The 27133-nt window shown below is 42.7% G+C and overlaps 2 protein-coding genes across 4 annotated transcripts in view; one reads left to right on the forward strand and one right to left on the reverse strand.

Moving 5' to 3' along the window:
- The window catches only part of ctbp2a (C-terminal binding protein 2a), a 65599-nt gene extending 59188 nt beyond the window's left edge, over positions 1-6411 (forward strand). For both annotated transcript variants that reach the window (XM_080037079.1, XM_080037080.1), the window contains 5 exons: positions 426-640; positions 1882-2012; positions 2264-2391; positions 2480-2624; positions 4266-6411. In XM_080037079.1, coding sequence (XP_079893205.1) covers positions 426-640; positions 1882-2012; positions 2264-2391; positions 2480-2624; positions 4266-4452 — 806 coding nt within the window. In that variant the 3' untranslated portion in view covers positions 4453-6411. The remainder of the gene's footprint in view (positions 1-425; positions 641-1881; positions 2013-2263; positions 2392-2479; positions 2625-4265) is intronic.
- Positions 6412-7528: 1117 nt separating this feature from the next.
- zranb1b (zinc finger, RAN-binding domain containing 1b) lies at positions 7529-25681 on the reverse strand. 2 transcript variants are annotated; one of them, XM_080037316.1, is made up of 10 exons: positions 25540-25681; positions 22880-23952; positions 17783-17970; positions 14593-14746; positions 13469-13540; positions 12531-12729; positions 11673-11793; positions 11169-11298; positions 9682-9911; positions 7529-8879 (listed from the first exon to the last, which is right to left on the reverse strand). In XM_080037316.1, exons 2-10 carry the CDS (start codon positions 23853-23855, stop codon positions 8661-8663), a joined length of 2289 nt encoding a protein of 762 aa, XP_079893442.1. In that variant the 5' UTR covers positions 23856-23952; positions 25540-25681; the 3' UTR covers positions 7529-8660. The 2 variants fall into 2 exon arrangements, with proteins under 2 accessions (XP_079893442.1, XP_079893443.1); XM_080037317.1 differs by lacking the exon at positions 25540-25681 and adding an exon at positions 25338-25385.
- Between the last annotated feature and the right edge of the window lie 1452 nt (positions 25682-27133).

Here is a 27133-nt window from a genome sequence, read left to right on the forward strand (position 1 = left end):
TTTGCGTATTTGGTCACAAATTAAGGAATTGGATACATTCATATTTGAATCTGATGATGGTTCTGGATGACACGTTAAGGGATCACAAATCAGTTTATAATAAAAGGTGGAGTCGGCGATTCTGGAGAACGCTTGTTGTCAAAATCACTATTTGTCAAAATCAGTGAATATCTCCCGACGTTCCCGCTACCGTTCCTTACTGCCTGTGCGCTGGAAAAAATGCCAGTGTTAATACACAGCCTAGGCTCTGTAAACGGGTATGTTAACAAAGAGAATGTAAACAAACCGGCCCACAGTAGCTTGAAACACGGCAGTAGCGGACTGTGAGGAGGTATTCACTGATTTTGACAAAGAGTGATTTTTGAAGGGCACCAAACAAATCAGTATGTTTTTTTTTAGACCATGCTTTATTTTGATTATCTCAGGTCGCTCCGGCCAGGCGGTGGCGATTCGGGCCAAGGCGTTTGGCTTCAACGTGCTCTTCTACGACCCCTACCTCCAGGACGGCTTGGAGCGCTCTCTGGGCGTACAGCGGGTCTACACACTACAGGACCTGCTCTACCAGAGTGACTGTGTGTCCCTGCACTGCAACCTGAACGAACACAACCACCACCTCATCAACGACTTCACCATCAAACAGGTGAGGGGACCCTCTGTGCTGAAGAAACTCCAGGGATGAATTGTGTATCTTTTTTCTGATATGAGCATCAGGTGATAGAAGATCTGAAATGAAACACATGACAATGTCTGAAAGGCTGACAAGAGCCTGCGACTTCAACTCAATAACATTTCAATCTTGATCAGCATCATGTCAGATTTAACCCAGCGAACTGGCAGTTGCCTTTGCTGGCCAGTAACCGTTCTTGGCTGCCAGTGCTCCCTAGCTGGCATCTTCCAATTATAGGCTGTTTAAACAACCTTTTAATGAGCAGTAAGATAGTCAGAACAAGCAAAGAAACACTGGCGTTGTTGGGAGAATCTCCTTGAATCTAGAATAGGAGGGTTGTACATGTGGGGGTGGATTGACTGCAATCAGTCTGTTCTTCCTCACGGTTTCTGTTATTTCATAACTCTCAGGTCAGTGTGACCTAAAGTGTGTGTTTGTGTGTGTGTGAGAATTGTGCAGACAAAGTGTGTTCTTGTGCATATTCCTAATTGTTGATAAGCCAAACAAACTGACTTTCAGGTTGAAGTAAATATGAATGATGTCATTTTTCTCTCATTTGGACCCAAACAGAACCCAGTGATATGACATACTTATATTATAAACCTGTAAACATTAGCTTAGATGGTTTTCACTGCAGTGTAACCCAACATAGCCTACTACAGTTTAGAGCCCATGGTATGTTTGTGGACTTGTATACTCCGAGTAGCACACCACACCTACAACAAAGCAGTAAGTGGCAGGCCAAGGAATGCTACTCACCAGCCAAGTCAAAGTTTCCAGCTCCGTGGCTAGGCCATGCAAGTTAACCAGCCTCAATGTATCAGCAGTTAAGCTAACCAAAAACAAAACATGTCTTTTAATCTCCAAATGGGAGGTGAGTCCCCAATAGTTGTCTACTTGAACAGAGCTTTGTCACCCTAAAATATCACTGATCACTGCTGCCACCTGGGGGACATGTAGTAAACTGTAGGTTGTATTACATTTTATTGGTTTGATAAACATTTCAACCATTTACGGCGAAATACATTGTTGTTTTTACACATTCTTAGCTTTTGCACAGAAAATCAAGTTATGTTTTAGAGATGTGGAGAATTTGTTTCCTCCTCTGTATTGGGTTTGTCCAAAAAGCCTTCCCACGATGGATTGATATGTGGATTGCTGAAAATCACATTGAAATAATATCAATGCATTCTATCGTTTGTGTGTGTGTGTAGATGCGTCAAGGGGCTTTCCTGGTCAACTCGGCGCGGGGAGGTCTGGTGGATGAGAAAGCTCTGGCTCAGGCCCTGAAAGAAGGCCGGATACGGGGAGCCGCCTTGGACGTCCACGAGTCGGAGCCCTTCACGTAATAATTTTTTTTTATACCATCACACATTTCGGCTTCTAAATGAAACAGCTTTTAAACACCAGTCGTTATTCCTTTATTCGGTTCTCTGATTTAATCTTAATGACTTCAGTGTACATGACAACATTTCAAATCTGTTCACAAGGTTAACAGTATACGCTAATACAATAGAAAATCCCCACTAATATCTAGAGAATGTTTTGTGTACCTTTGAATCACTTTGTTTATTTCTTTCTCTCGCCGTTGAACAGTTTTGCCCAAGGTGCGTTGAAGGACGCCCCCAACCTGATCTGCACTCCCCACACCGCCTGGTACAGTGAGCAGGCGTCACTTGAGATGAGAGAGGCCGCCGCCACAGAAATCCGCAGAGCCGTCACAGGTGAGGACACGTCATTGATCGCACGCATTTCCACGCAACATTGTTGTCAATGCTCACCGATGTTCAATCCCTGTTTGTACACACACAGGCCGTATTCCAGACAGCCTCCGCAACTGTGTCAACAAAGAGTTCTTCATCACCACGGCGCCCTGGGGAATGATGGAGCAGCAACAGCAGCAGCAGCAGCAGCAACAACAACAAATGCATCCTGAGATGAATGGCGCCGCCTACAGGTAGGAGGGGGTATTGATGTGAAGCCAGCAGGGCCGATCTCTCACCGCACAGAGATCTAGCCTGGCCAGACCAGGTTGATCTTGCCAGCTTCACATTATTTTTCTCTTCTGAAGATCAGTCTGGACTTTCTCCAATCTTCATGGGCAGCAGCCAATTAGGGCCCGCATTCTTGTCAGTTAGTGGAAGGCAGCCCCTGATTGGTTCATGTAGTTGTCAATCTGGCCTCCAGTCAGATCAGGCCTTCCCCACTTCAGAGGCTGCCTTCCACTAAGGGACGGATGTTAAGTCAGAACGCGCGCCCTCCCAACGGAGATTGGAGAAAGTCCACACTGATCTGCAGGAGAAAAACAAATGTGAAGCTTGGGAGATCAGGCTGGTCTCGGCAGGCCAACAGAGATCACCTGCCTCATCTCAACACCTGCAGTAAATGAGGTGTAGCACAGGGGGGGTGTTGGGCTCGTCCAGATGTTCATATGATTGTTTGTCACAATTCTGACTTATCTTTTTATCCTGAATTTTAGGATGATTTCTATTTTTTTAGTTTTTTTTTCTACAGACAACTTGGCCCAAATGAATCTTGTAAAGTTTAGGTTCTTGGTTTTTCAGTCAATATTTATTGTCTCAACCAGCATGAACTGCTTTTCTCACACAGCCGAATGAACCAAACCATGGTACAGGCCATAGCAACGGGGGGAATGCAGGACAAATTATATACCTAATTCTCAACCAGGTAAATGAATACTACAACTGCTGGCCCACAGGCCAGGGCAAATGAACAACATCATTATTAACAAAAATTCCAAATCCCATTGAAACCTGTGGCCCCTTTTTCTGCTTCACTCACTGTAACTGTCCAGTAACTTTACCCACTCTACCCAGTATCTCATTCATACCCCGTTCCCCACCCTAAATGCAGAAAAACAAACGTTATATCATAAAAATGGGGAGATCTTTACAGAAATGATCACACATTCATTGTTGGTTATAGCGTTGAATGCGTTGCAATAATCTTTTCCTAAGCATTTCATGCAACATTGTGTGCAAGGAAATAAAAATTGTGAAATTACCGTATTTATTATGGGACAGTAAAGTGACGGGTAAAGACAGGAATCAGATTTGGAGTAGAGGAAGAGGACAAGGAGGTGGGTCTATTGGAACTTGATGGGAGCACACCAGATTTAATTTTGTAAAATATCTTGACTCATAGCAAAAAACCTGAGACACTCTCAGTTGTTTTATTGCAATACACACGTCTCCCTCCGCCCATCAGCTTGTCAAAACCAGTGAATATCCACTGTGTGTGCGCGCTGAAAAATAATCTGGTGTTAATACACAGCCTAGATTCTGTGAATGGGCATGTAAACAAAGGGGGTTCACCACACCTAGCAACATGCCTTTTTACAAAGCTTAGGCTGTGTATTAACACCAGTGCACAGAAAGTATGTACAGGTAGTCTGATCTTGAGGATATATTCAATGATTTTGACAAAAAAATATTTTGACAATAACGTTTGACTCCACCTTTTTAAATGTAGCATGGATCAATGATTAGCCAGTAAGCCTCAGTCAGTGTCTTAATGTAAGAATAGTATAAAAAAAAACACACATTACTTTCAATTGATCACTTTTGCTTTCCTCCAGATTCCCTCCTGGAGTGGTGGGCGTGGCCCCCGGCAGGATTCCCGGACCTATGGAGGGCTTGGTGCCCGGGGGAGTGCCCATCACCCACACCCTGCCCCCTGGTACCCATCCGTCACAGGCCACCTCCCCCAACCAACCCCTGAAAAATGGCGGCGAGCCCATGAGAGAGCACATGACTGAGCCGTAGAAAGGACTGCTGCCATTAACCTTTGCAGAGAGGGGGAAGGGGCACGGGTTAAAAAAACTATGTAAACTAGGACCCAGCAACCCTACCGACCGATCCCAACCATCCACCTGTACGCTTGACTTCAGCCATCTGAACCTACCAGCAGACTCTACACACGTTTTCTTTTTTTTGTATGAAACCACTACGTGAGGACGGCGGATTGTTTTACGCGGACATGAGCTGCCACTCTCAGATGGGACTGACCGTCAAACTCATTAAAACCTTTCCCCTCCCCTCTCCATATCTTTTTTCTTTTCAGTCTATCAAGTGATATTTCAGTTTTTATCTTCATTTTTTGAGTATATTGTAGGGAGGTTCTTCTTGACTATCTGGGACACGTTGACATAACCTCGTGCAAGATGGAGATCCAAACCCGCCCTCCCTGGTTTAACAGTAGGAGCTTGAAAAAGGAACATTGACTCCATAAACTATCCATCAAGCAACCGCTTCCCCTCCCGTCCGTCCACCCTCAAATTTCACCCATTTCAGCCTGAAACATGTCTTGTGTTATTTTGTTATTTTTCTTCTTCTGTTTATTCTATATTTTGTGTTTCTGTTGCAAGTGAATATCTGTTTTTATGTTATTTGTTTTTCAGTGTGTGTGAAAATAGATGGATTACAGTTACAGTTACACATTTATGTTTAGCAGCTGATGACAACAGCAGCATATGCCGTCTCCAACAGTCCTTCTTTGCTCTTTTCTAATTGTCGTGGCTGGTGGCCCCTGAATGTAAAGACGACATGCGGGGCAGGAGATGTGGTTTACGGTTCCAGGAAGATTATTTTGGCTCATGAGGTTAAAAAAAAAATAATGATAATAATTATGACCCTTTTTTTTCAACCAAAAAAGCAAAGAATGAGGAGGAAAAAAGTTGAGTGTTACACCTCAATTGAATATTACTGTTGTAACTTTTCCAACTCTGCTGAACTGAGGTACCTACAATATTTGGCTAGTGCCCCGAATATTATATATGTTCTCATCCAAAGGACCTACAGTACACTGCAGCACCCTCGAACGCGCTAGGAAAAACATCTCTTACTGACTCAGGAAAAAAATATTTACATCAAATATGTCCAAATCTGAACAGGAACAGAAAAAAAAGAAGGGGAAAGAAAAACAAGTCCGGATTATTTCTTTTTATGTGTCCATGTCACCATTTCTTCATTGGGGTATTATTTTTTTTATATATCAAATGTATGTTTTTTTGATGTTGAAGGTTTTCAGTCCTGTTAGATTTGTATTGCCTTGTTAAATGTTCTTATAATCATAGTCTTATGTGAACGACCCCACCCTCTCCTCTCCTCCCTATAGTTTCTTTGTTTTCCTGCTCGTAATGAAAGCCAGCTGTGGCTCTCGGAGGCATCGTGCCCTCTGTGAAACACATCCACCCCCCCCTCTTAAGCCCCCGTGACGTTAGCAAGAGACGGCTGCTAGCAGATTGTTTGGTTTTTAGTGTGAGTATTTGTATTTGTTTCTTGTACAAGGTGAACATATAGCATACAGTGCAGCTGGAAACAATAAAATAAAATGTACTGTTCTCATTGATGATTGGCTCTTTTGAACGTTTTTTGGGGATATTGGTTTTCTGGAGACTTTTTGAGTTTATTTTAAAGGCCGCTTAAAGGTCTGACAATGTCAATGACAGTAAAGTCAACAGATATGTATTGTGTAACAAACATAATAAATTTACATTAATGGATTGTTTTCATCTGTATTACACTTTATTTGGTAAATAATGATGCTCCAGCTTTTAGAAATAAAGTCCCCATAATGCCTGCCAACAGGAAGTGTAAGTTACGCTTTAGGCTACCAGAGCTACAGTGTCTTTTTTTGTTTACATTTTGGCACATCATTACATCATTACAAGTATGAATTAGCTGTTGCTGTGTGCTATGTACCCCACATGAACAACAACTATCGATGGCTCACTTTGAATTTGATACAGAAGGAAACTAATAAATGTGCTGATTCTCAGGCAAGTTCTGTAGTTATACGATGCATTTTTCCCCTGTGTTTCTGGATTTATGGATGTTTATTCCCCCATGGACATCAGAGATGATAATATCCTTGGAAAGGGTAAATCCCTATGAATCATGTCTGTGTGTTCATATTTAATGAGCTTTTTGATTTTATAACCTCTTAAAAATGTCCTTATATCTGCTTAAAACTACATAACTGTGTGTCAATCTAAAAACATTAATTTAATTGTTTTATACTGCTCACAAGCAGTTACACTTAGGTGTTATTTCATGACCTCTAATTGACCTTCATACACTCAAGTGTCACATATTTTAAATCCACTAGAGGGTGCTACAGAAACATGTATTTCAGAAGAATGGCTTCTGAAACTTCAATTACAATATACTTTTACTATTAAAGAAATAAATTAAAAATCAAGTCTATCAACTGACATGTTGATGGCAGATTGTTTTAAGTATTTCTAATCTGAAAACTGAAGTAAATCATTGACATGAAACAGTTAAGTTGGACATTCAAAAAGGTATTCCTTTATTTTTTTTCTTATTTTGCCTGTACTTTGCGTTACACTCTGTATAGTGAAGTCAGGCCTAAATCCACAAACCATCATAGTCACAACTGCAACTATTGCATAAATACAAAGCAACATACAGGTGATGCTCAAAATGTGTATGACACGAACGAAACACGAAAGAGGTTACAGTAGGCGAATGGCAAAGGGAAGATTAACAATGCAAACATTCACAGCAAAAAAAAAGTAACACGTGTTTTCATTTTTTTTCTGTCAGCTTTGGTTTTCTGTGTTGCAGTCTCGCACGACTTTAATCAAAAACTTAAAGATGGTTTCACATAACGACATTATACAGGCCTTACAAGGGCGGTGGACTGACGTGTACCGCGAGGGTCACCTCGACAACAAATGCTAGAAGGAAAATAAAAGGGACAAAAGAAGTAGGAAAAAACAATGAGACAAACATGGCATTGAACGCGTCTCACTCCCACACTCGCCTGCCCCGCCCCCCCCTCCCCCCTCAAAAAAAAGCACCAGATTTTAGGCATCCAGATGAGGTACTAAAATCACACACAACAACGTAAGTAAACTTCTCACTGATGATGGTCATGGTTGGTTCTTTCCTCACAGCAACAGTGTTTCTGTGCAATGTGTCTTCATTAAAGATTGAGAGCGAATAATTAACAAAACCACAAAAAGAGAAAAAAATATACAGAAAGCTCTTATTAGCTCAAATATGTTTCCAAACAATAAATATGTAGAGTAAATTCAGAGAAGAAAATAAAACACACATGCGCGCACACACACACACACACACACGCACAACTTTTTCAGTCTGAAAAAAGGGTAAACCAACATCAGTTTTTCTGTGCTAAACCTTAATGAGTGTAGATTTGACTAGTAAAAAGAGAAATAAAATCTCCCTTTTCAAGAGCTTCATATATGACCTCAGTTCAAGCAATGATACTGTATTTATATAGAATTTTTTTTAATAAATGTGCAGTGCTTAGTAATAAGGATTAAATTCATTTATTATTACACAATCTCTTGTTGTCTAAAGATAATGATAATTATTGGCTTTGTCCCTGCCCATTAAAAAAAAATAAACGCTAAAGAAGCCAACTCTTTTTTACAACTGGAAAAAACATCAACAAAAAAAAGATCAATTTGGAAGTGTGCTTCTGTCAGTGCCCACACTGAACGGATATAAAGTGTTGATTTCAATAAATGCTGGCATATTTCCTCATTCTCTAGTTTTCTTTTAAACAACCACATGCATTTACATCTACGGATAAAGATTCCTTTACATTTGAAAATCGATAACAAATCAAAAGGTTGTTTGCATTCGTCAAAACCTTTATTCTCTCCACCCCACACAAGGCCTGTGCAGCGTAGGAGTCTGTCTGTTTCGCAGGATTTTGCCCGCGTAAAAGTGTTAAACGTGTGTTTTTGTAAGTGTTAAATGTCCTAGTGCCTGCGTTTTGCTAGAAGAGCAGCAGTGTATTGGGTCAGGGTGGGAGGGAGCGGTGGATGGGTGGGTGGTGGTGGGCTTCTGGGTCCCTGTCCTCTTCCTGAAGCCTCTCACAGTTTGTCCGTGTCAGGAAAAAAGTAAAGAAAAAGAAAACTTTTAAATAAAGAGAAAGTGTCAGAGAGAGGAAAGGGGGGAGGAGTTTGTTTCTGTCACTCGTCATCGTCCTCTTCGTCCTCCTCTCCGTCTGACAGAGAGGCGCAGGGCCGGATCTGTCTGTACCCGTCCAGCCACTTCTCCACCATCTGAGTGACCAGCGGGTGGTTACGGCGGCGAGAGCTTTTCTGAAGAGCCACCAGAACCCCTCCGTCCGTCACACAGCAGTCCAACCATTCCCTCAGCAGCTTCTCCTGTTGTTCTTCATTACCCATCTGAAAAAACACACCAGGAAGTTGAGTATCTGCACTCCATATATTTAACTGTAGTTGACACACGAGAGAAAAAGGTTTCATAACAAAAAAAAACATCTAACATATTGTTACATTTAAAGTAAGCTACAGAGTTTCTGGTAGTTATTTAATTAACAATTTATTACATTTATTAATTTATTTAATTTTGAACAGCGCCCAAGCGCGTGCCATCGGTGCATGCATTTGTTTAGGAAGCGAGTGAATACGTCCATGAAGAGAGACAGCCGCTGTGTCGCGATGAGGTCATGTACTTATTTGTGACTTTGTTAAGATTATTAATGGTAAAATGACAATGGTGAAGCAGATACAACTTTGATTTACTACTGTTCGGGAAACATAGGCTTAATGAGTTTGATTAACATTTTAAAGTTCCTTGTAGGAGGTTTTAAAAAGGACAAAAATCCCCCTGCGTTCCATTACCCTTACTATCTACTATTTAGTATGGTAGAAAAATGTCTACTACATCCGGCCGATATTTGGGCGATTCTGACCCACAATCCAGTGCGCATCGGAAGTGACGTCACATCGACGGAGCCTCTTTATGAAAACAAACGGGGATGTGACGGATATAAAAGCAAGAGGCAAGATCAAGGCGCAATGTTATGATGAAATAAATAAAGTAAAAGTACGTCCAAGTGTATGCCTACTGCATCCTACCCAGATTATTTTTATGGCCAGATGTAGTATGTAGAATAGAAAAAATAAAAGAGTATGCGATTTGGAATGCAGTGTCAATGTGAAGCCACAGTGGGGGTGTGCTTACTTCCTGCGCTGAGAGGAAGTGAATGTGTAGCAGCTTCCTCTCGCTATCCACCAGAGGCAGGAACGTGACGGTGACGTCGTCGTCCGTGTTGAGGTTGGCGCCCGCGCCGCGATTGTCGAAGCCGTCGTTCTCCATGGCAACCAGTGCTGAGAAGTGGCCCCGCGTGTAACCCAGAGCAATGGGGCTCTTCCAGCAGAAACTCTGCTCCCACAATAGGGGCAAGTACACACCTACACACACAAAGAGCATTTTGTGTTAATCATTTTCAAACACACATCTAGAGTAGAAGTAGAAGTAGCTCAGATAAAAGAGTCAAAGTACCTAAATGTATTTAAAGTATCAAAAGTAGAAATGATGTAGCAGCATGGCACAGACTTTCAGTGATGCTTAAACACGTAAAAGCATCTTAAAGTTGTAGTTGGTTATGTTGCAAAGTTCAATTAGTACATATGCATCATATCTTAGAAACTGTTTATATGTGTTGCATTTCTAATTCTGAAGAGCAACTACAGCTGTCAAACAAGTGTGTCAAATAAAGATGTTTTTTCGTGGAGTATAAAGTGGCCGAATATGTAATACATGAGTAGAGTAAATGTCTTGAGTGACATTCCACCACTGCAGTTGACCTCTGTGTCAACGTTAAACTACAGAAAGAGAAACAGGTTATAACACAATAGGGGATACAGACACAGTCTGTGTCTCGTGTTTCCTCAATCCCATTAGACACAATGCAGCAGCTCTGGCACCTCATGAATGCCTCTGTAACTGACACCACAGTTTGAGAAGGCTCATTTGGTTCGTCCTCTCTCCCAGTAACCGCCTGTGTTTTTTACTGGGTTCACTCGGTCACCACCCCTCCCCCTCTCCTCTCCATAGGTGCCCCTCCCTCTGTGTGTTTTACATTTTGCTCCTGGCAACAGTAAATCACGGATCCATCGTGGCAAAGCTTTACCACAAGCAGTCTGGCCATTACAGAAGACTTTCATCATTCTCTGTACAGCATCGCTCAGCAGGCAAACTGAGTCCTGGCTGTTTTTACTGTTGGCCCTAAACGTGGACCCCGTTTCTCCACGCTTGTTTGACTTTGGGTTCTAATGGTTTACATATGTTCAAATGTATCTCAGTGTGTGAGTGTGAGTGTGAATGTGTAGCAGTGTCCCACTGTGCCAATACTCTTGTAAATGTGCTCCTATGACAGGCGGGGGCGTTTTGTTATGTTGATTATGTTATTTCTAGTCATGCGTTGCTAAAATACCTCTTGAACCAACCACACTAGACAGATACACGTTCTATAACGCAATTACTGACAAATCAAGAGGGGCAGTTATGTCAGCTATGTAAGCAATGCAGACACATGTAGGCTGAGTCAATTTCACAAAGGAAGTCCAGTACTTCCACTACCGCCCACTGGAATGGAGCTGCATTTTTAAACAAATGTTTCGATCAAAACAACAACAACTAGTGCAAACGGTCGGCCGGCGGCTCACCTTGAAAACGGGTGTACCCGAGCGTTTCGCCACGGAAACTTTTGTAATACTTCACTCCATAGACGATGATAGGCCTACGAAGTATGTGTGCAAGAACAAAGATGTGGGTCTGCTCCAAGCTGGATCCAGGCTGTGAAAGAAAACACAACACGGAGAGGGGGGGGGAAAACAGTCAGGATGTCAGGGTGGGTGAAACTACAAAGCGAGGATTCTTGAACATTGTACATTTCCCTCTGCCAAGTTACAGCATAGTCCAAAAACATGCCCAGAGACAATAACAACCCGCCCCAAATACTTTGTCCATGTGGTCATTGCAGAGCAGCAGTGAGAAGTGCTGATGACAGACAGGATGCACTTTTCAGAGGAGCATTACAGATAAAGTATGCTGCGGTGAGGAGGGCAGTAAAGCTTCTTGCATAATTCATAAATCATTAGTGTGTCAATTCGAGCTCCTGCCTGCCCTCCATATTAACGTGTGCGTCTGCTCTCATGTGCATGATGTACCTGACTGGCCAAGGAAAGGATGAAAGCCCAGTCTTCCTGCCACTGTTCCTCTCGGAGCGAAAAGTGCAGACCGAAGCTCTGGGAATACCACGACTCCCACTCCTTCCAGCGCGTGTAAAACCTGCACACACACACACACACACACACACACACACACACACACACACACACACACACACACACACACACACACGTTTATTTGTCTGACGTGTGAATGCCATTCTGCGCTTTTATCCTATCTGTTGTGGTTTAGGTTGGATGGAATTTACTTATTATATCGAAGTAGCTATTTACTCACTGAAACAAAAACACAGCTTCATAGCAATAGACATGAGTAACAACTGGACTGTTTCAGTGCTCCCAACTTCACACCAGAGTGTGACTTAATCAATCTCTAAAATGTGTGTTTACTCAGACTGGTGTAGAAATCCAAAGCCTCTGATTTCTCCAGATCAAAGTCTCACATCTCTGGATGAGCACAGCGAACCAAATCTTGAATTCTGGGCATACATCCCAACCCTCCAAACCACATGTCCCAATTTCCAACATGGTCATGCAACGCTAACGCAACTGGCTAAATGAAACAGGAGACTGTTGAATGTCAAGTTGCAGCCCCATGTCTTTGTCCTTGAGTAGGACACTCAAACTCAACCTGCTCACTTTCTGTAAACCTTTGTCAGATAAAATGTTAAAGGATAAAGGTGGTGGAGATAGGAAAAACACACCTGGTGTATTAAGACTGCAGTATATGAAAAGATGTAGTATATTCAGAAGTATTTGCTCAAATTAAGGCATCAAATTAAAATCAATCTGCTGAAAGGAGGACTGTTATATGTACTCGTGGTCTGCAGGCCTCACCAGTGAGAGCAGTCGTGCAGGCTGTCGTGGAGGGTTTTGCGGAGCACAGAGTCCTTGTCATAGATTCCCCACGTGGCCTGAAGCACAGAGTCCAGCAGACAGTCCCCTGCCGTGCGGTTCCACAGAGCGTACAGCCTGCTGTCCAGCCGAGTCCCCAGCTCCAGGGACCAGTTGATGATGGGCGACTCCTCTTCCAGCTCTGAACATGAGGGGAGAGAAAGCTGAGTGCTGCATCTCTCTCTCTCTGCACAACCTTTAAGTGGTACTAGTTCTAGTACCACTTAAAGTACCAGCGTTCACACTGAACTTAGTGTGCTGCTTTGCCTTGTGAAGCTCAGTGTCTTTAAGCTCAGTTTGGTACTTGCGAGTCTATTTGTGTTCGATATGCTTAACGGCCAAACCAGACCCTTCAGTAGGATAATACATCACCATTTTGGGAATGGTTGGGGCACTTTGCCCAGCGGTGTAGTGATACAGATGGCTCTGTGGTCTCTTCTGACTGTGAACATGTGTTTAAAATGTACAAAAGACCTTTTGTTTATCTGTGGAAACTGATTTAATAAGTAATTGAGCTTTTTCTGATTTCAGAAATAAAATAAAAACAAGATCAAAAACATTTTTTTTTACTGGTATGAGAAGAGAATAAGTTTGACTTTTATTGGACATAACTACACTTCTCACAGTGGTTTCTTTTCATTATGCTACATTACTACTGTATAATACTTTCCCTGCCCTGGTTTTTCCCATCAAATATGTGTGTTGGGGGGAGGGGTTGAGATGAAATACCCTCATGACATTGTGATCAGAGAAATCCCTAAAACTCAATTAGGCTAATTAGGGCAGAAGCAACTGGTAGACATGATAAAGAGTCGTATTGAAAACCCACAGCATGTGATAGGTGGAACTGCAAGTCAAGCTGATGGGAGGAAATCTCATACCTTTTTGGACGTCTCGGTCCAGCACCTCATCAAACAGTTTTTCCTGAACTGCTGGGGGTAAGTCCTCGATGTCTGAGACAATAAAAGACAAAAGAAGAGTCAGTGACAAGTCTTGGTTTTATTCACATTTCATTTGATGAATGCATTCATCTCAATAATACCTTTGAGTAAATGACAAACTAGAAAAGCTTTTCTGTCATGGCTCATTTCAGCCACCATGTTTTGTTGTTCCCACAATAGCCATTGGCAGTCACTGCATGCTCGGAGCCCTTGTCAACACAGTAGCTTATTCTTTAGCTAAAATACATGAATGCATCGACTTTGTGGAACTGAAAAGAATGGCTCTCTATAGTGGCCAGAAGCCAAGGTCGGCATTGTCCTGAAAACCACTGCATAACAGAAATCCTTAGATTAGCAACCAGCAACAAACTGAGCCATAACAGCTATCCCTCAAAATGAAATCCATCAGTAATAGCATTGAATGCTTACAGAGCGTAAATTTTAATATAAGGTTTTGGCAAAATTGCTAAATATAGCTAAGTCATGAGAACGAGAGACGTGCAACATTGGCGGGCTGGTGTACTCAGTATGCAAGAACAATGCTCAAACAGAGGGCCAGAGGTGGCCTCCTTCTTCTGGCAGTTGGAAACAGACAAGCGTAGCATTATGTCCCCTTAGCATTTGAACAAGAAGTAATTTCATATGCCACAAGTAAACAAAACAAGATTCCATCATAACAAACCAAACCAGAGGGGACGGATGGCTAGACAGGTTATTCAAACCAAACCAGAGGGGACGGATGGCTAGACAGGTTATTCAGCAGCACAGTTCTAACTTCCCCTTATACAAAATAAAGAAAGTAGAAAGACAGTACACTTTGTACAATACATCATTTTTTTAACAATTTGCCTTAAATGTAATCTCAAATTTTTTCTTATTTCTTAAATGTTCTATGTTTTCTTATGCCCCTGTAAAGCACTTTTGAGTTCTGTGTCTGAATTGTGCTATATAAATAAACTAGCCTTGCCTTGCCGGTTTCTGTAATGCAACTCATGACTTTGTGAGTGCACTGTTGCTTTTATTATTCTTGCTCCTATGTGTTTGCTTGCTGCCGTGGTGCTGACCTGCTGGCAGGGTGAAGGTGACCAGGTCTGTGAGGAAGTAGCAGGTGAAGTCTCCCTTGCGCTGGTGCAGAGAGGCGGCCACCTCGCGGCGGATCTGCTCCGTTAGCTCTGGACACACCATGGCTGGAATACACTTTGCTGCCTGTTGGGACACCTGCAGAGAGGTGGAAGAATGGAAGAATGATGTAAATATAAAAAGGAGTATGTGACATAGATGCTGAGAATTTAACAAGAGAATTTATAACATATGCGGACATTGTTATTTCACAAGTCACCACAACATTTTAAATTTAGAAAAGAGCTGTGCTATAAAGGATGCAAAATCAGCTGCATGCAATTACCAACTGTATCAAATTTGACACTGATGTTTAAGTGACATAGAAAGTAACGGTCACCCGCTTGAAATAAGTCACCTTGATGAGGTGGATTAGATCTGATCAAATGTGTTTTTAGTACAAGAGAAAAAAATAAAAGAATGTGTCAAGAAATCCCTTTCTAAAACATTAAATAAAACAGCAGTAGCAGGACGGAGGTGGAGGTCAGACTAGCGCTGGGCGATATGGGCTAAAATCAATATCTCGATATTTTGTTACTATATCTCGATACACGATATATATATCTCGATATATTTCAAATCTCCTCTAGAGCACATCCTAAATGCTCAATTTAATTAATTTTTTGCATAACATCACACCAGTAATATGATTTAAATAGTCTCTGCAAAATGTGTCTGCATTAACGATGCATTAGGCTACATGAAACAACATATTGTTTATATTCTTTAGTGCTTTCTATTGGAACAATTTGAAACTTGCACATGGCAAAGAGTTTGCACATTGTATTTGATTATTCCACATCCTTCCACTCCCATACAATGGATCCAGCATTATTTTATTTGGAAACAGTTTTTTCCATCTTCTGTTAATCTGTAAACTGAGAACACTAATTCTGACTCATTACAACCACTTACTAATTGTTTATCATCACTAACCCCCTGAAGATAGCAGCCACACTTTAAATGCAGAACAGGTTTTGCTCCATAATAGTAGTCTATGATTTATTTTATAAAAAATACTCCCAAATGTAGCCTACTTTACATATACTTTTAGTTAAGACACGGTGTGCACCTCCCTTGGTGCTGACATGGACCTATTATAAGAGGCTGCCCGTAATAAATGTGATGCCGTGGTTGTGTGACGTTGGACCAAAAACTCTCCGTGAAGTCGGAGTAATCCGCCCCCCGGTGCTCGTTCGCCTTCCTCTCATAAGGACCAGGCTCTGTACAGCGGCCGCTTATGCTGTCAAGCGCCCGCCTCCCCCGTTCTTTCGCATGTGTAGCCACTAGCCTTCCTCTCATAAGGATCAGGGCAGACTGTGCTGTGTACAGCGGCAGCTAATGCTGTCATGTGTGCCCGCCTCTCCCGGTCGTTCGCCTGTGTAGCCTACATGGACCTACAAAAAAGGTCCATGCTATGAACGACGGCCACCATCGCCGTCTTTCGCACCCCCCTCCACCCGCTTGTTCGGCTGTCATAAGAGCACAAGAGCCCTCGTCTTTTTCTCTCCCCCTCTCGTTGTTTTCACATGGCGATAAAAGTAAAACACACACAGGGCGCACTGCAGACTACGTCACAGGTGCGCGCCCAGGAGACTCTGGTTGGGAGGGGGGAGTGAGTGAGTTGCCAATGCATGTGAGTCTGTGAGGCAGAGAGCCACAAGAAAGAGGGAGAGAAGCGAACACCAGCGAGTTTGGCGGCGGCGGCTAAAAAAAAAAACACATTACGTGCCAATTTGTATTCGATGGACGCGATAAGGTTATTTTATACATCCCGTGGAGAATATCTCGCGATACATCGCATATATTCGATATATCGCCAGACCACAGCATTTTTTAAACATGAGAAAAGGGCAATAAGCTTAAAGCTATAGTGCATGAATTCTGCCGAGAGGAATTCTGAGTAATTACAGCAACACTGTCGGCGCATCTACATGAGGAAAGCCTTTGGTGATCGCACATGGATTTTATTCCTTCTGCTGTAAATCCAGGTTTTTTCTTAGCAGTAGAATCTACAACTGAAACATCTCTTGGGCGCTTCTTTAGCTCCTGTGCCAGTGTGAGGAGGCGACACCAGTTTGTAAACACAGCCATACTGAGATATACAGAGAGGTTTGTGGAGCTGATAGGCTTAATCAACTTTGTGTCAACTCATTTGGCGATGGCTTGAATGTAACAGACATTCGACCCATATGAAAAGTTGCGCACTATAGCTTTAAAACAGTTTGCAGTTTATATACATTTCTGGGGATGCTATTGTAAAGAAAAATCCCTTTCAACATTCCCTTTGTGAGGGAAATGTTTTACATGTTAGAATGACAGTGTTTGCCTTTTGGCTTAGGCTTGTGGTGGCGGTTGAATGTGAGGTTTGCACATATACAGCTAGGGTAACGTGATTGATTGAAATGAATTTTCCAGCATAGTTGGAGTCTGAATCATTTTTTTGCATTCTTAGGTAGGAGACTGCGATCTGAGCTAATTTTACTTTCACTAATCTAATCTAGGTTGACCGTAGGACAAAAGGAGGAAAAGAAAGGTTTCTGTGTTCTATGTTCAAGCAGCTCTGGAGCAATTTTGAGGCATGATCCAATGGTAACTCAATGGGGGGGGGGGGATAATCATGCACACTGCAGACACACTGGCTCAGTAAGCATAAGTACATTTTTATCCAAAGGCCGGATAATAAAATCATTGAGGAAATAAAAGAAGAACCAATCAGGTTTTTGGTCTCATCATTGTTGTACTAACACTATGGTGAGGCCTGTTGCTAGGAGACCAGGGTGGCCTACATTTTTTTCTTTTCTTGAAAAGAGCATTTATTAACAGCATTTGTTCTCAGGACAAGAATAGGTCATGCTTTATTTTGTAGCACTCTGCATTTTTGCTTTCATCTAAAGTATGTCCTCTAGTAATCCTTGTAAATTGCACAAAATTTCAATTCACTCTTATTATGCACAACCTTTAGAATATCAGCTCCAGCTTCAGCGATAATGAAAGAAAAAGGTTGGAGTCATGTAACAGGGCTAATGACTGAGAAAAGACTTGTATTGTTGGCACATAATGTTCCAAACGGATCCATCTACAACTGATCTAGCAACTGTATTGTTGTAGTGTTTAAAAGTAGCAGTAAAGTACCTCCGTGAGTAACACAGCCAGCATGTCCTGCCTCTGGAAGCGGATGGCGAGGTGAACCAGCGTGAAGCCGTCATCGAATGCTGAGGGCCGGTTTAACAGGCGCACCTCGTCTGATGAGAGCTGCCTCGCGATGTCACCTCCCGATGACTTGTAGGCTTCCACAGCTGCCAGGTCGCCTTCCACAACACCTGGTAGACAAACACGGAAAAGTTAAATTGGTCACATTAATGAATAACATTCATAACTTGCCCCTGTTTTGAAGTGAATACTTTTGTCTTTTGATGCTTTTTAAAATCGTCAAACAAAATGACTTTATCGGTTTACTTTGGGTTTGTGTCGTGCAGCTCAAATGACGTATCAGAAAGTGGTGAACATGTTAATCACTGTGGTTTAAGAAATTAAAATAAATATATCACATCATGACTGTGCACAACTGATGTAAAAAGTATTCATCTGCTCAACAACGGTGTGCAGAGGACATTCTGTTCTCAATTCAACAGTATAAATTATTAAAGATCAGAATGTGCTTTATCTCTCTCTGCCGCAGCTGTATCAGACTGCACTGATTTTGAAGTCAAGGAGGAAAAACATTAGGGAGGGAGCCATGTTTTTAGCATGAAGGTTGAATAATGTGATCGATCAGGCAGATAAAATTTTTTGCATTTCTTTACTTTTTTGGCACAAAGTGCAAATATAATAGTGAGTGACTGCAGCAGAAAACCCATTACAATCTTAATGCTAAGTAAGTTTTCATTAAAGTGATCAATCTAAATGCCAACTAAGTTTTTAATAGGGATCCATCACTTAAACCTTACTTTTAAACATCTGACTACATCGATGTTCAACTGTGAATTTTGTTCAGAGAAATTTTGTCCAATCATTCATATGATGATTTCTGCTGGTGTATTCTGTGTTTTAGTGTAGGATGGAGTGAAAAAAGGGGTTGTGCAGGACAGGTAGTGTGGTGTGTGCAATAGTGAACTAAGGGATGGAGATATTTTAAGTTCAACTCCTAAACCAAAGCAATAAGTACACTTTGATAAAAGTGAATTGAAGATTAATTGTGAATGGTTTAGGTTTGCTTTAGGTTTCTCCTTTCTATTGAAGGAGACTTATTAATTACACTTAAATTGAAATGTAATGCCAACGTCAGGCCATATAATGGAAATTCTGGTGCATTTTAAGGTACTTTTAATAAAGAAATTGTAAACATTGATATTCACAATAGCTTTGTGAAGTATGTGTATACTCTTAATAACACTTATACACTTATAAAAGTGCTTTAAGACTTTTGTAAAGCAAGTTCAGTACTTTGCAGCACAATTCAATACTTTTAACTGGCCTTATTTTGAGAATATTAAATTCAATGTTTTTTTTTATGCTTTTAAGTGCTCAAAGTGCAAATTCATCTCAATGCCACACAGAAACACAACATGTATCTTTCCATTTATGCAGTAAATGCGCGTGTGGCAGTCTTTCATACATTTGACAGCATTAAAACACTGTTGAGCTTTTGTTCTGGCGTCAAAGGACCACACACAATGCTCAGCTGCATAATCTGTGTATGTGAGAGAGAGAGAGAGAGAGAGAGAGAGAGAGAGAGAGAGAGAGAGAGAGAGAGAGAGAGAGAGAGAGAGAGAGAGAGAGAGAGAGAGAGAGAGAGAGAGAGAGAGAGAGAGAGAGAGAGAGAGAGAGAGAGAGAGAGAGAGAGAGAGAGAGAGAGAGAGAGAGAGAGAGAGAGAGAGAGAGAGAGAGAGAGAGAGAGAGAGAGAGAGAGAGGGGCATGGAGTGGGTGGAAGTGCTCGCTGTGCCATGTGGAGCTGGCTAGCACTGGGAGAGATGAGGAGAGAAACTACACAATAGCAGTGCAGTGTGATAAGAGACACACACACACCACTTTCCACACAAAACACTCCATTAGTGTGGGTGTGCCTGTGGCCCTGCAGCCAGTACTGTACCCACAGATCCTTTACAGAACACAAAAGGCACAAAATATGCAAGGCAGGCCCACACTTAAAGATGCACTGATGAGACAGAATGGATCAGGCAAAGGGATGCTGGTCTTTTCCTTCCTCAAACAGCACAGTGGTCACCTCTACCACAGGAACATGAACAACAGCAAATAAGCAACCGTTTGGTCCTTTAAAGTCTATTTGTGATCGGTATGCTTAACTGCTTAACCAGACCCTTCAGTGGGATTATACATCACCATGTCGCGTTCGCTGTCTTATAATTAAAATGTAATTGTTGGTAAAATAAGTGAATAAAGATGACAAAATTATGGAATATAAAAAATTATCTGGCTTTTCTTAGCTGATCTATAAACATATTCTGGCAGTAAAAAGACTTTGGCATGTTCAACACTGTTACGATTAAAAAGTCATCAACAGAAACAAAGTAAACCATACATGTTGCTCAAAACTAAATCTTGTCTATTCTTCCCCAGACTGTATTAAGAACACTTTTGAACATGCAGAACACTTTTGCAGTCTATTGCAAAAGCCCTTTAAGAAAAGGTCATTAACCATGTAATAGTGAAGCAGTTGGTCTCATTGTCATGTTTTAGTATTTTTACTCACTTTAAAAACTAACTGAGACATGGCAACCTGCATTTGAGACAACGTGAAATGACCCCTTTGCCAGAACTGCTTGAGAACTGTAAGTATTGAGGGCTGAATTAGACACGGTAATAGTTGTGAAGATTGATGTTATATGCAGCGTTTAAAACGTGCTCCCGTAGAGCAGACAACATTCAACATTCCCCCAATAACAGAAACGCAATAAAAAAAATGGGAAGAATATAGTCCTTGTTCAGGTCAACACATGTTTTATTATTATTATTTCTTTTTGTTATATTAATTTTCTAGCCATAGTAGGACCTTAAATTTCCCATGCTTTATTGACAGTTTGGAGAGTCAGAGATGAAATGGGGCAGAGAGGGGAACGAAGAGGACTGCGCCTCTATGGGTGGGCACTCTAACCACTACACCACAAGCGCCCCCAGGTCAAGACATTTTGACATGTTATAGGAAGGAAAAGAACAAGTGTCCTTAATTATGATCCTTTTAAATGCAAGTTCCTCCTGTAATGTGAATGTTGCCTCTCAGACATTTCTTACGGAGACACCTGAATGGACCAGTGCCATTGAGAATGCATTATTAGTGCTTTTCTTGCACGGGTTTAACCACACCAACAGCTGAGGTGAGGATGGTGGTCTGTGGGGGGGGGGGGGCATCCACAATACACGGACGAGGTCAGTCGCTGATGCCCTTTGCTGATTTATTTTTAACTTGTGTTGCATTGGGTCATGTTATTTTTAGTGCAGTGGTGTCCCTCTAGGAACTAGAGCATCCATCCAAGCGTTAAGTCCACTGTTTACAAACAATGAGGCCCATACGTCAATGACAGGGAAATCTCCCTGGCAACAAAAGAAAGCCACTTGCCTCTCTCAACAGAACTACAACTCAGGCTATGCACTCCCATGTCCTGTCGCTCACTCAGTAACCACTACATTATTATTTATAGGTCAACTGTAAAAAAGCATTACATTGACGTATCATATACTTGTGAATAATCATCATCTTGTGTTACGGGTGACCAATGTGGTGAGGCAGTAGTGCTCGTCTTGTTTAAAAATGTATATTTTGTGGTTCTTACACTAATTCGATACACTATTTGTGCACTGGGAAACTGTAACGGAAAATTCATTATTTCAGTTTTCACCCTGAATGCTATAAAACATTAAACAACTTCCCACAATCAGGGAAGGAAAAGAAAGGCTAGTTAGCTAGTGGTTTACGTGTAATTTCGCTATGTGCCGCTGCTATTGCCATTGCTTTTGTGACATGCTCGATGCAGCTCCGCCGTGCCTCTACATGTGGACGTACGCCCTACCTGCTTATCATGCAAAGGCCGCTTAAGCTCTGTTAAACAGTACGAAGCCTAGGCTATGTTAATACAGTACACCAGATTTTTTTACGAGGCACACAAAGTACGGACAGGTGAGAAGGCCATATTAGCCTATATTGGCAAAAAGTGATTGGACAAGAAACGTTCTTGAGAAATCACTGACTCCACCTTTAACTGAGAAAATAATAATAGGCGGATATCACTCATGAAAATAATTGTAAGCAGGACCTTACATTAAAAAACACTTGTGAGGGACTTCAGACACAGCTTTGATTTCATTTCCTTCAAGGGACAAGCAAAAAATGTAGGGACACACTTCGGATCAGATGAGGAGATCTAACACTTGAATACGCTAAAAGAAATCCCGCCCACTAACATCAGACAGTTTGACCAGACGAGGTTTAGCCCCAAAGGGACAAGCCGCCAAGACGGGAGAGGGAATTCACCATGTCACATGCAGTAAGACATCCAGTGCAGGACCAGAAGCATTATAACTAGACTAATGTCTCTTTGACGTTCAGACCAAATGATTATTCTGCCTTCGGGTAGTTGGCAGCATGGAAACATGTATACAATCACAACGACAGGGTCTTCAATGGGATCTATACTTGGCTGTCAGTCAGGTCTGTGCTGTCAGTGTAACACAGAAGAGCTGTCTTTCAAATAGACAGATAGGGAGAAAGGGCTGGAGGTGGAGTGGGCATGCAGAACAAACACTACGTAGTACGTAGCCATGGCGAAGGCAGGGGATGGAGTGAGATATATTGGTGTGAGCGAGAGAGAAAACAAGCAATCACTAGTTGTTCTTAAAATGTCCATCCTCCCTCCCACTCCACATTCACCAGTCTACAGTGTGGGTGGCCGCCGGACACAAGTTTGCTTTTTGTGTAGGGAAGTTTTGCACTGGCTGGCTTTATGCAGGTTTTTAAGCACTAAGTATATCAGCATCACAGTAAGATAGGATGAAAATCAGAAACATCTGGACTTGGCTTTATAAACGGGATTTAACTTATCACCTTGTAGGTTGTAAAAAACCTAGAATCATTCACACACATTCTGGAAGATCCCATTTTATAGTCGCCCATTTCTCTTTTGGCCTTAAAAAATCACTGCTGAATCATTGCCCACCTACCTCATAATGTAACAAGTAAAGTATACTTCAATGAAAATTATCATATTGAAACTCACCAACACAGGCATTGAGGAACAGCCAATCAGTCCTTCTCATTCGGTTTTTAATCTGCTTCAGTTTTTTGAAATCTATCTCCAGCTCCTCTTTGCTGCCGATAGAGGCCCCCGAGGCCAGCTCAATCCTCTGAAAGTCCATGTTGAACTCTGGCTCTCGTTTGGAGGTTGGGGGTGACCTCCTCTGGCTGCTGCTACAGCCACCCAGCCCACTCACCACACTCCCTACCCCTAGTCCCACCACATGCCCCACCACGCCCCTCCTGTTGTCCCTGTCCTGTTCAATGAGTTTGGAGGAAGGCTGCTGGCTCTCAGGCTCTGACGCCAGTTGGATGGGCTCGGCCAGCAGACTGTTGGGCCTCGGGTGGTCACACACCACACACTTGAGCGCCTTGGCCCAGTTCTCGTAAGTGCAGGCGGTGCAGGTCCAGTGCTGTGTGTGAGTGTTGAGCCTGTTACGGTCATTGTATTCCTCACATGGGTCTGTAGTGGTGGGCGGGGGAGTGTGGCGGCATCCCGAGCCCGAGGTCTGGGGGGATTCTGTGGGGCTGCGGGGCTGCTGGGGATGATGATGATGATGTCCTTGATGGGTCGGGTGTTGCCCGTGTTGTTGGGCCTGTTGCCTCTGACACAGGCACTGGGTGCAGCGGATAGCGCGAGGCCAGTTCAGATAGGTACACATCTGGCACGACCACTTGCTGCTAGTCTCGGGTACGTCAGTGACACGGACACGGGGCCGGGCGCTGGAGTCTGGACAGATAAGCAGGCTGGAGCCGCCCTGTGACGGGCTGTTGCTCAGGCCTGCAGGGTCCCACTGGTGTAGACTGCCATCCAGCGCCGGGCTGCTCTTGAAGGGCTCCTCGGTAATGATGGCCCCCCCGCTGGGCCTCTGAGCGCGGCACATGGTGCACTTGATGGCTGACGGCCAGTTCTCGTATGTGCAGTATTCACAGGCCCACTTGGCAGCCAGCTCGGTCATCGTCGCACCACCGCCGCTGGGGGAGGCCTCCTGCCGTACAGAGGGGGTCTCCGCTCGGCAGATCCACTCTCAAGGAGATCACACAGCCAGCAGTCCACTAGGGAACAAAGAAAAGGAAAAGGCACAACACTTAGATGCTTTGCCAAAAGAACATATTTAAAGGCAGAGTCAGCTAATATGGAGAACACTTGTTCTCAAGATCACTTTGTCAAAATCAGTGAATATCTCCTCATGATCCGTAATGTGTGTATGCCGAAAAAATATATGGTGTAATACACAGCCGAGGCTCTGAAAACTGGAATGCAATGTGTAAACAAAAGGGGCCATCCATAGCAACATGCCCATTTACAGAGCCTAGGCTGTGTATCAACACTGGAATTATTTTCATGGACAGGTAGCGGATTGTGAGAAGATATTCACCGATGTTGACAACAAACCTTCACCAAAAACGCTAACGCCACCTTGAAGTTGACAACAGTACATATGGAGAAAAATATATATATATATATATATATATATATAACTCAAAGGCAAAGACTTGTGAAAAGGTTCTTGATTTACCAAACACTAGAAAGAAAGGTGTCTGCATTCAAACAGTCAATATACTGCATAACTTCACAGGTTGCCAGGGGTAAGCTAAGCGCCCTAATATTCCACTGCTAAACATACAGTAAAGAACACTACACCAGGGACATGTGCCCTACAACCGAGCATGGTAACAGGAGACAAGGACATATGAAACCAGACACCCAGCAGGGAGGCGCGTGACTGGTTAAAACACTTGCAAAGGATTTGACTGATGCACTGAAATTGAATTCGCTACCCCTATAGCCCGAATTGCATTTAAACCACATGTGCCCGTACTTTGAACATTATTTACGAAGCAAATGCTGATCAAGTAAACGTTACATCACTGGGGTGGCTCAGTCAGGCAGAGGAGTTGGTTGTTATGTGTGTGTTTACACCACGCCTCCAAGTTTACCAACACACTGTGAGATATTCAACATCAACACATCTGCCACACAATTACCGAGAGCTGCGTCTTTTTGAAGGCGAACGCCCGACGAAAACAACAACAACAACAGTGAATGTTGCCCGTGATTGACAGCGAGTCACGTTCAAACAGTGTTACTTCAGAATTGCAAAAACGTTTCGTGCATATTTTGCTGAAACAAACAAGTTTAATTCAAATGAGCAGCGGACTAATCGTTGTGGGTGCATTTGCACAGCTGAGCTGACATGGCTAACTTAAAAAAAAAAACTGGCTAGTATCCCCCGTCAACAGACCCACGGAGCGAGCGAGCTTTTAGTTATCTTACATGACAACTAGGCTGCGTTTAGTTCGGTTGCAAGCCAGGAATTACCGAGCCGAGCTAGCTGGCTGCTCGCTAACATGACGGGATTATGTTTTGCCTCCTCTCTGCCCGAAAGGCCATTTACCAACTCCACAAAAAAAAGGTCGGCGGACGTTGAGACCCTTACCTTCTGCCTTGCTGTGTTTACACTCCTCAGTCTACCCACTGCGGCCACAACAAACGAAGCTTCCCCGAGCCCACCCACCCCCTCCCCGGACAGAGAAACCCACTCCAATCCAAACTCAGGCGACTCTCACTTGGCCGACACTAAAGGCATATTTACTCATTTGGGGGCGCCGTCTAGTTGGCAGTTGAAGGTCCATACATACCGCGGAGCTGGAACCCCCCTACTCCAGTCCCTCGGCCGTCTGCGCTGAAGCTTTAAATCATTGTTATGCTTTTCCCGATATCCAAACCGCAAGCTGACGGGCTTTAATGGCGGCACAGGGGAAGGGAAGCAAACCGAGGCAGGGCTAAAAGATATTCTACGAGGGAGAGCACATAGAGCTGGCTCTGGGCCGTGTTACAGTCAGGGGCAGGATCAGGATTTACCACCTGAATCTGCCAACCGCGCTGATTGGTTAATTTTTGTGTATTCCCTTGACACCGACCAATCAGATTCTACGTATCTCGTTCCAACTGTTAAAAGTCTCCGTGAAAGCAAGACAGGCTCGAATGTCACAGCGATAACGACAATTCCGTCTGGACATTATTCTCTTTTAGTCGACAGGCCCCGTTGTTTACAGAAAAAACATGTTTGTTTTTAATTTGTGCATCGTAATTTGTTGCATCTTTGGCAAGCAACCACGTGGTGTGTCCCCTCAAAGGGGATGATGTCATCGTAAAAAATACTGCAGCAAGCAGTCTGCAGTAATGCATGACAGCATGAGAAACAGTCCTCAGCGCTGAGTTATGATTATTAAATAACCGTCATCTCCACGCTAAGGAGCAGACATTTAATTTGCACCACAATTAATACTTTACCAAGTCATTTGCTCACCAGACGAAAATGTATTCAAATGCAACCCTTGTTTACAGGAAAGCCCGTCCCACTCCAATGTGATGTCATTGAAATAAGCACCAGTAGGTTTTGCGCATAGAAAGAAACCTTCAAGATATGATCACGTTTTGCTTGGTCTTTGGAAAACATTTGCAGTAATAGCGCGATCATGTTAAAGGTGGTATGCTCTCTAATTAACCTAAAACATTATTTTTTTAAACTTCGTTACATTTTTTTAACTTCGTTAAAAAAGTATGAATGTAAACACCATATAAGCTACATTTAAAAAAAAAGTTTGTGCAAAAAAAAACACCTTCAGAGTGGCACAACCATAAGAAAACAAAGGCACTTCATATCACATATGCATGTCTCATTTATTATTCCCCAGTTTAAGAACCATATTCTGTGCTCGTCCAAGCTAGTCCTTGGTCTACTTTTGTCAAGAACACACATCCAGATAAAAGCTGAGAAGATCTAAGCTGTGCACTGGACTTTGTGCTTTCAGGGAGGTGTTGATGTTGCAATGGCCCACACAGGGAAAGGAAGGGAAGGGTCACCCCATACAGTAGGAGTACATGAGTTTGTTTGTATTATGCTGGAAAAAGGGTATAGGATCCTAACAATGTCAGTTATCTCACGCTTTACCAAACCGGTCCTCAGCTCCAGAGCCCTGCTGCTTTCCATTCTGGCCATTGAGACAGGCTAACACCTGGGGATGCCAGAAAGAAAGAAAGGACTTAAAAAGCAATCATTTAGGAACTGAGGACCAGGATTAAGAGTGAGCACCAACATTTAGAACAGCTGCTCTATACCACCACAAAACTCAACTGAGACAAGCTTATACAGTAAGTGCTGTTTAAAATGCTACCCCCCCCCCTCCCTCCCTCCCTTGTCCACTATACATTCATTATACATTTCCTTAT

Source organism: Ammodytes marinus (genome assembly GCF_949987685.1).
Source record: "Ammodytes marinus genome assembly, chromosome: 11".
Classification (NCBI taxonomy): domain Eukaryota; kingdom Metazoa; phylum Chordata; class Actinopteri; order Uranoscopiformes; family Ammodytidae; genus Ammodytes; species Ammodytes marinus.

What these genes read in the sequence shown, in the direction of transcription:
- zranb1b (XM_080037316.1), bottom strand. Translation starts at nt 23,855, where the DNA reads ATGACCGAGCTGGCTGCCAAGTGGGCCTGTGAATACTGCACATACGAG. An exon ending in GGACCGAGACGTCCAAAAAG is followed by an intron (nt 12,730 to 13,468) that starts GTATGAGATTTC and finishes CCTCATGTTCAG; the next exon opens with AGCTGGAAGAGGAGTCGCCC. An exon ending in ACTTCCTCTCAGCGCAGGAA is followed by an intron (nt 8,880 to 9,681) that starts GTAAGCACACCC and finishes GTGTTTTTTCAG; the next exon opens with ATGGGTAATGAAGAACAACA.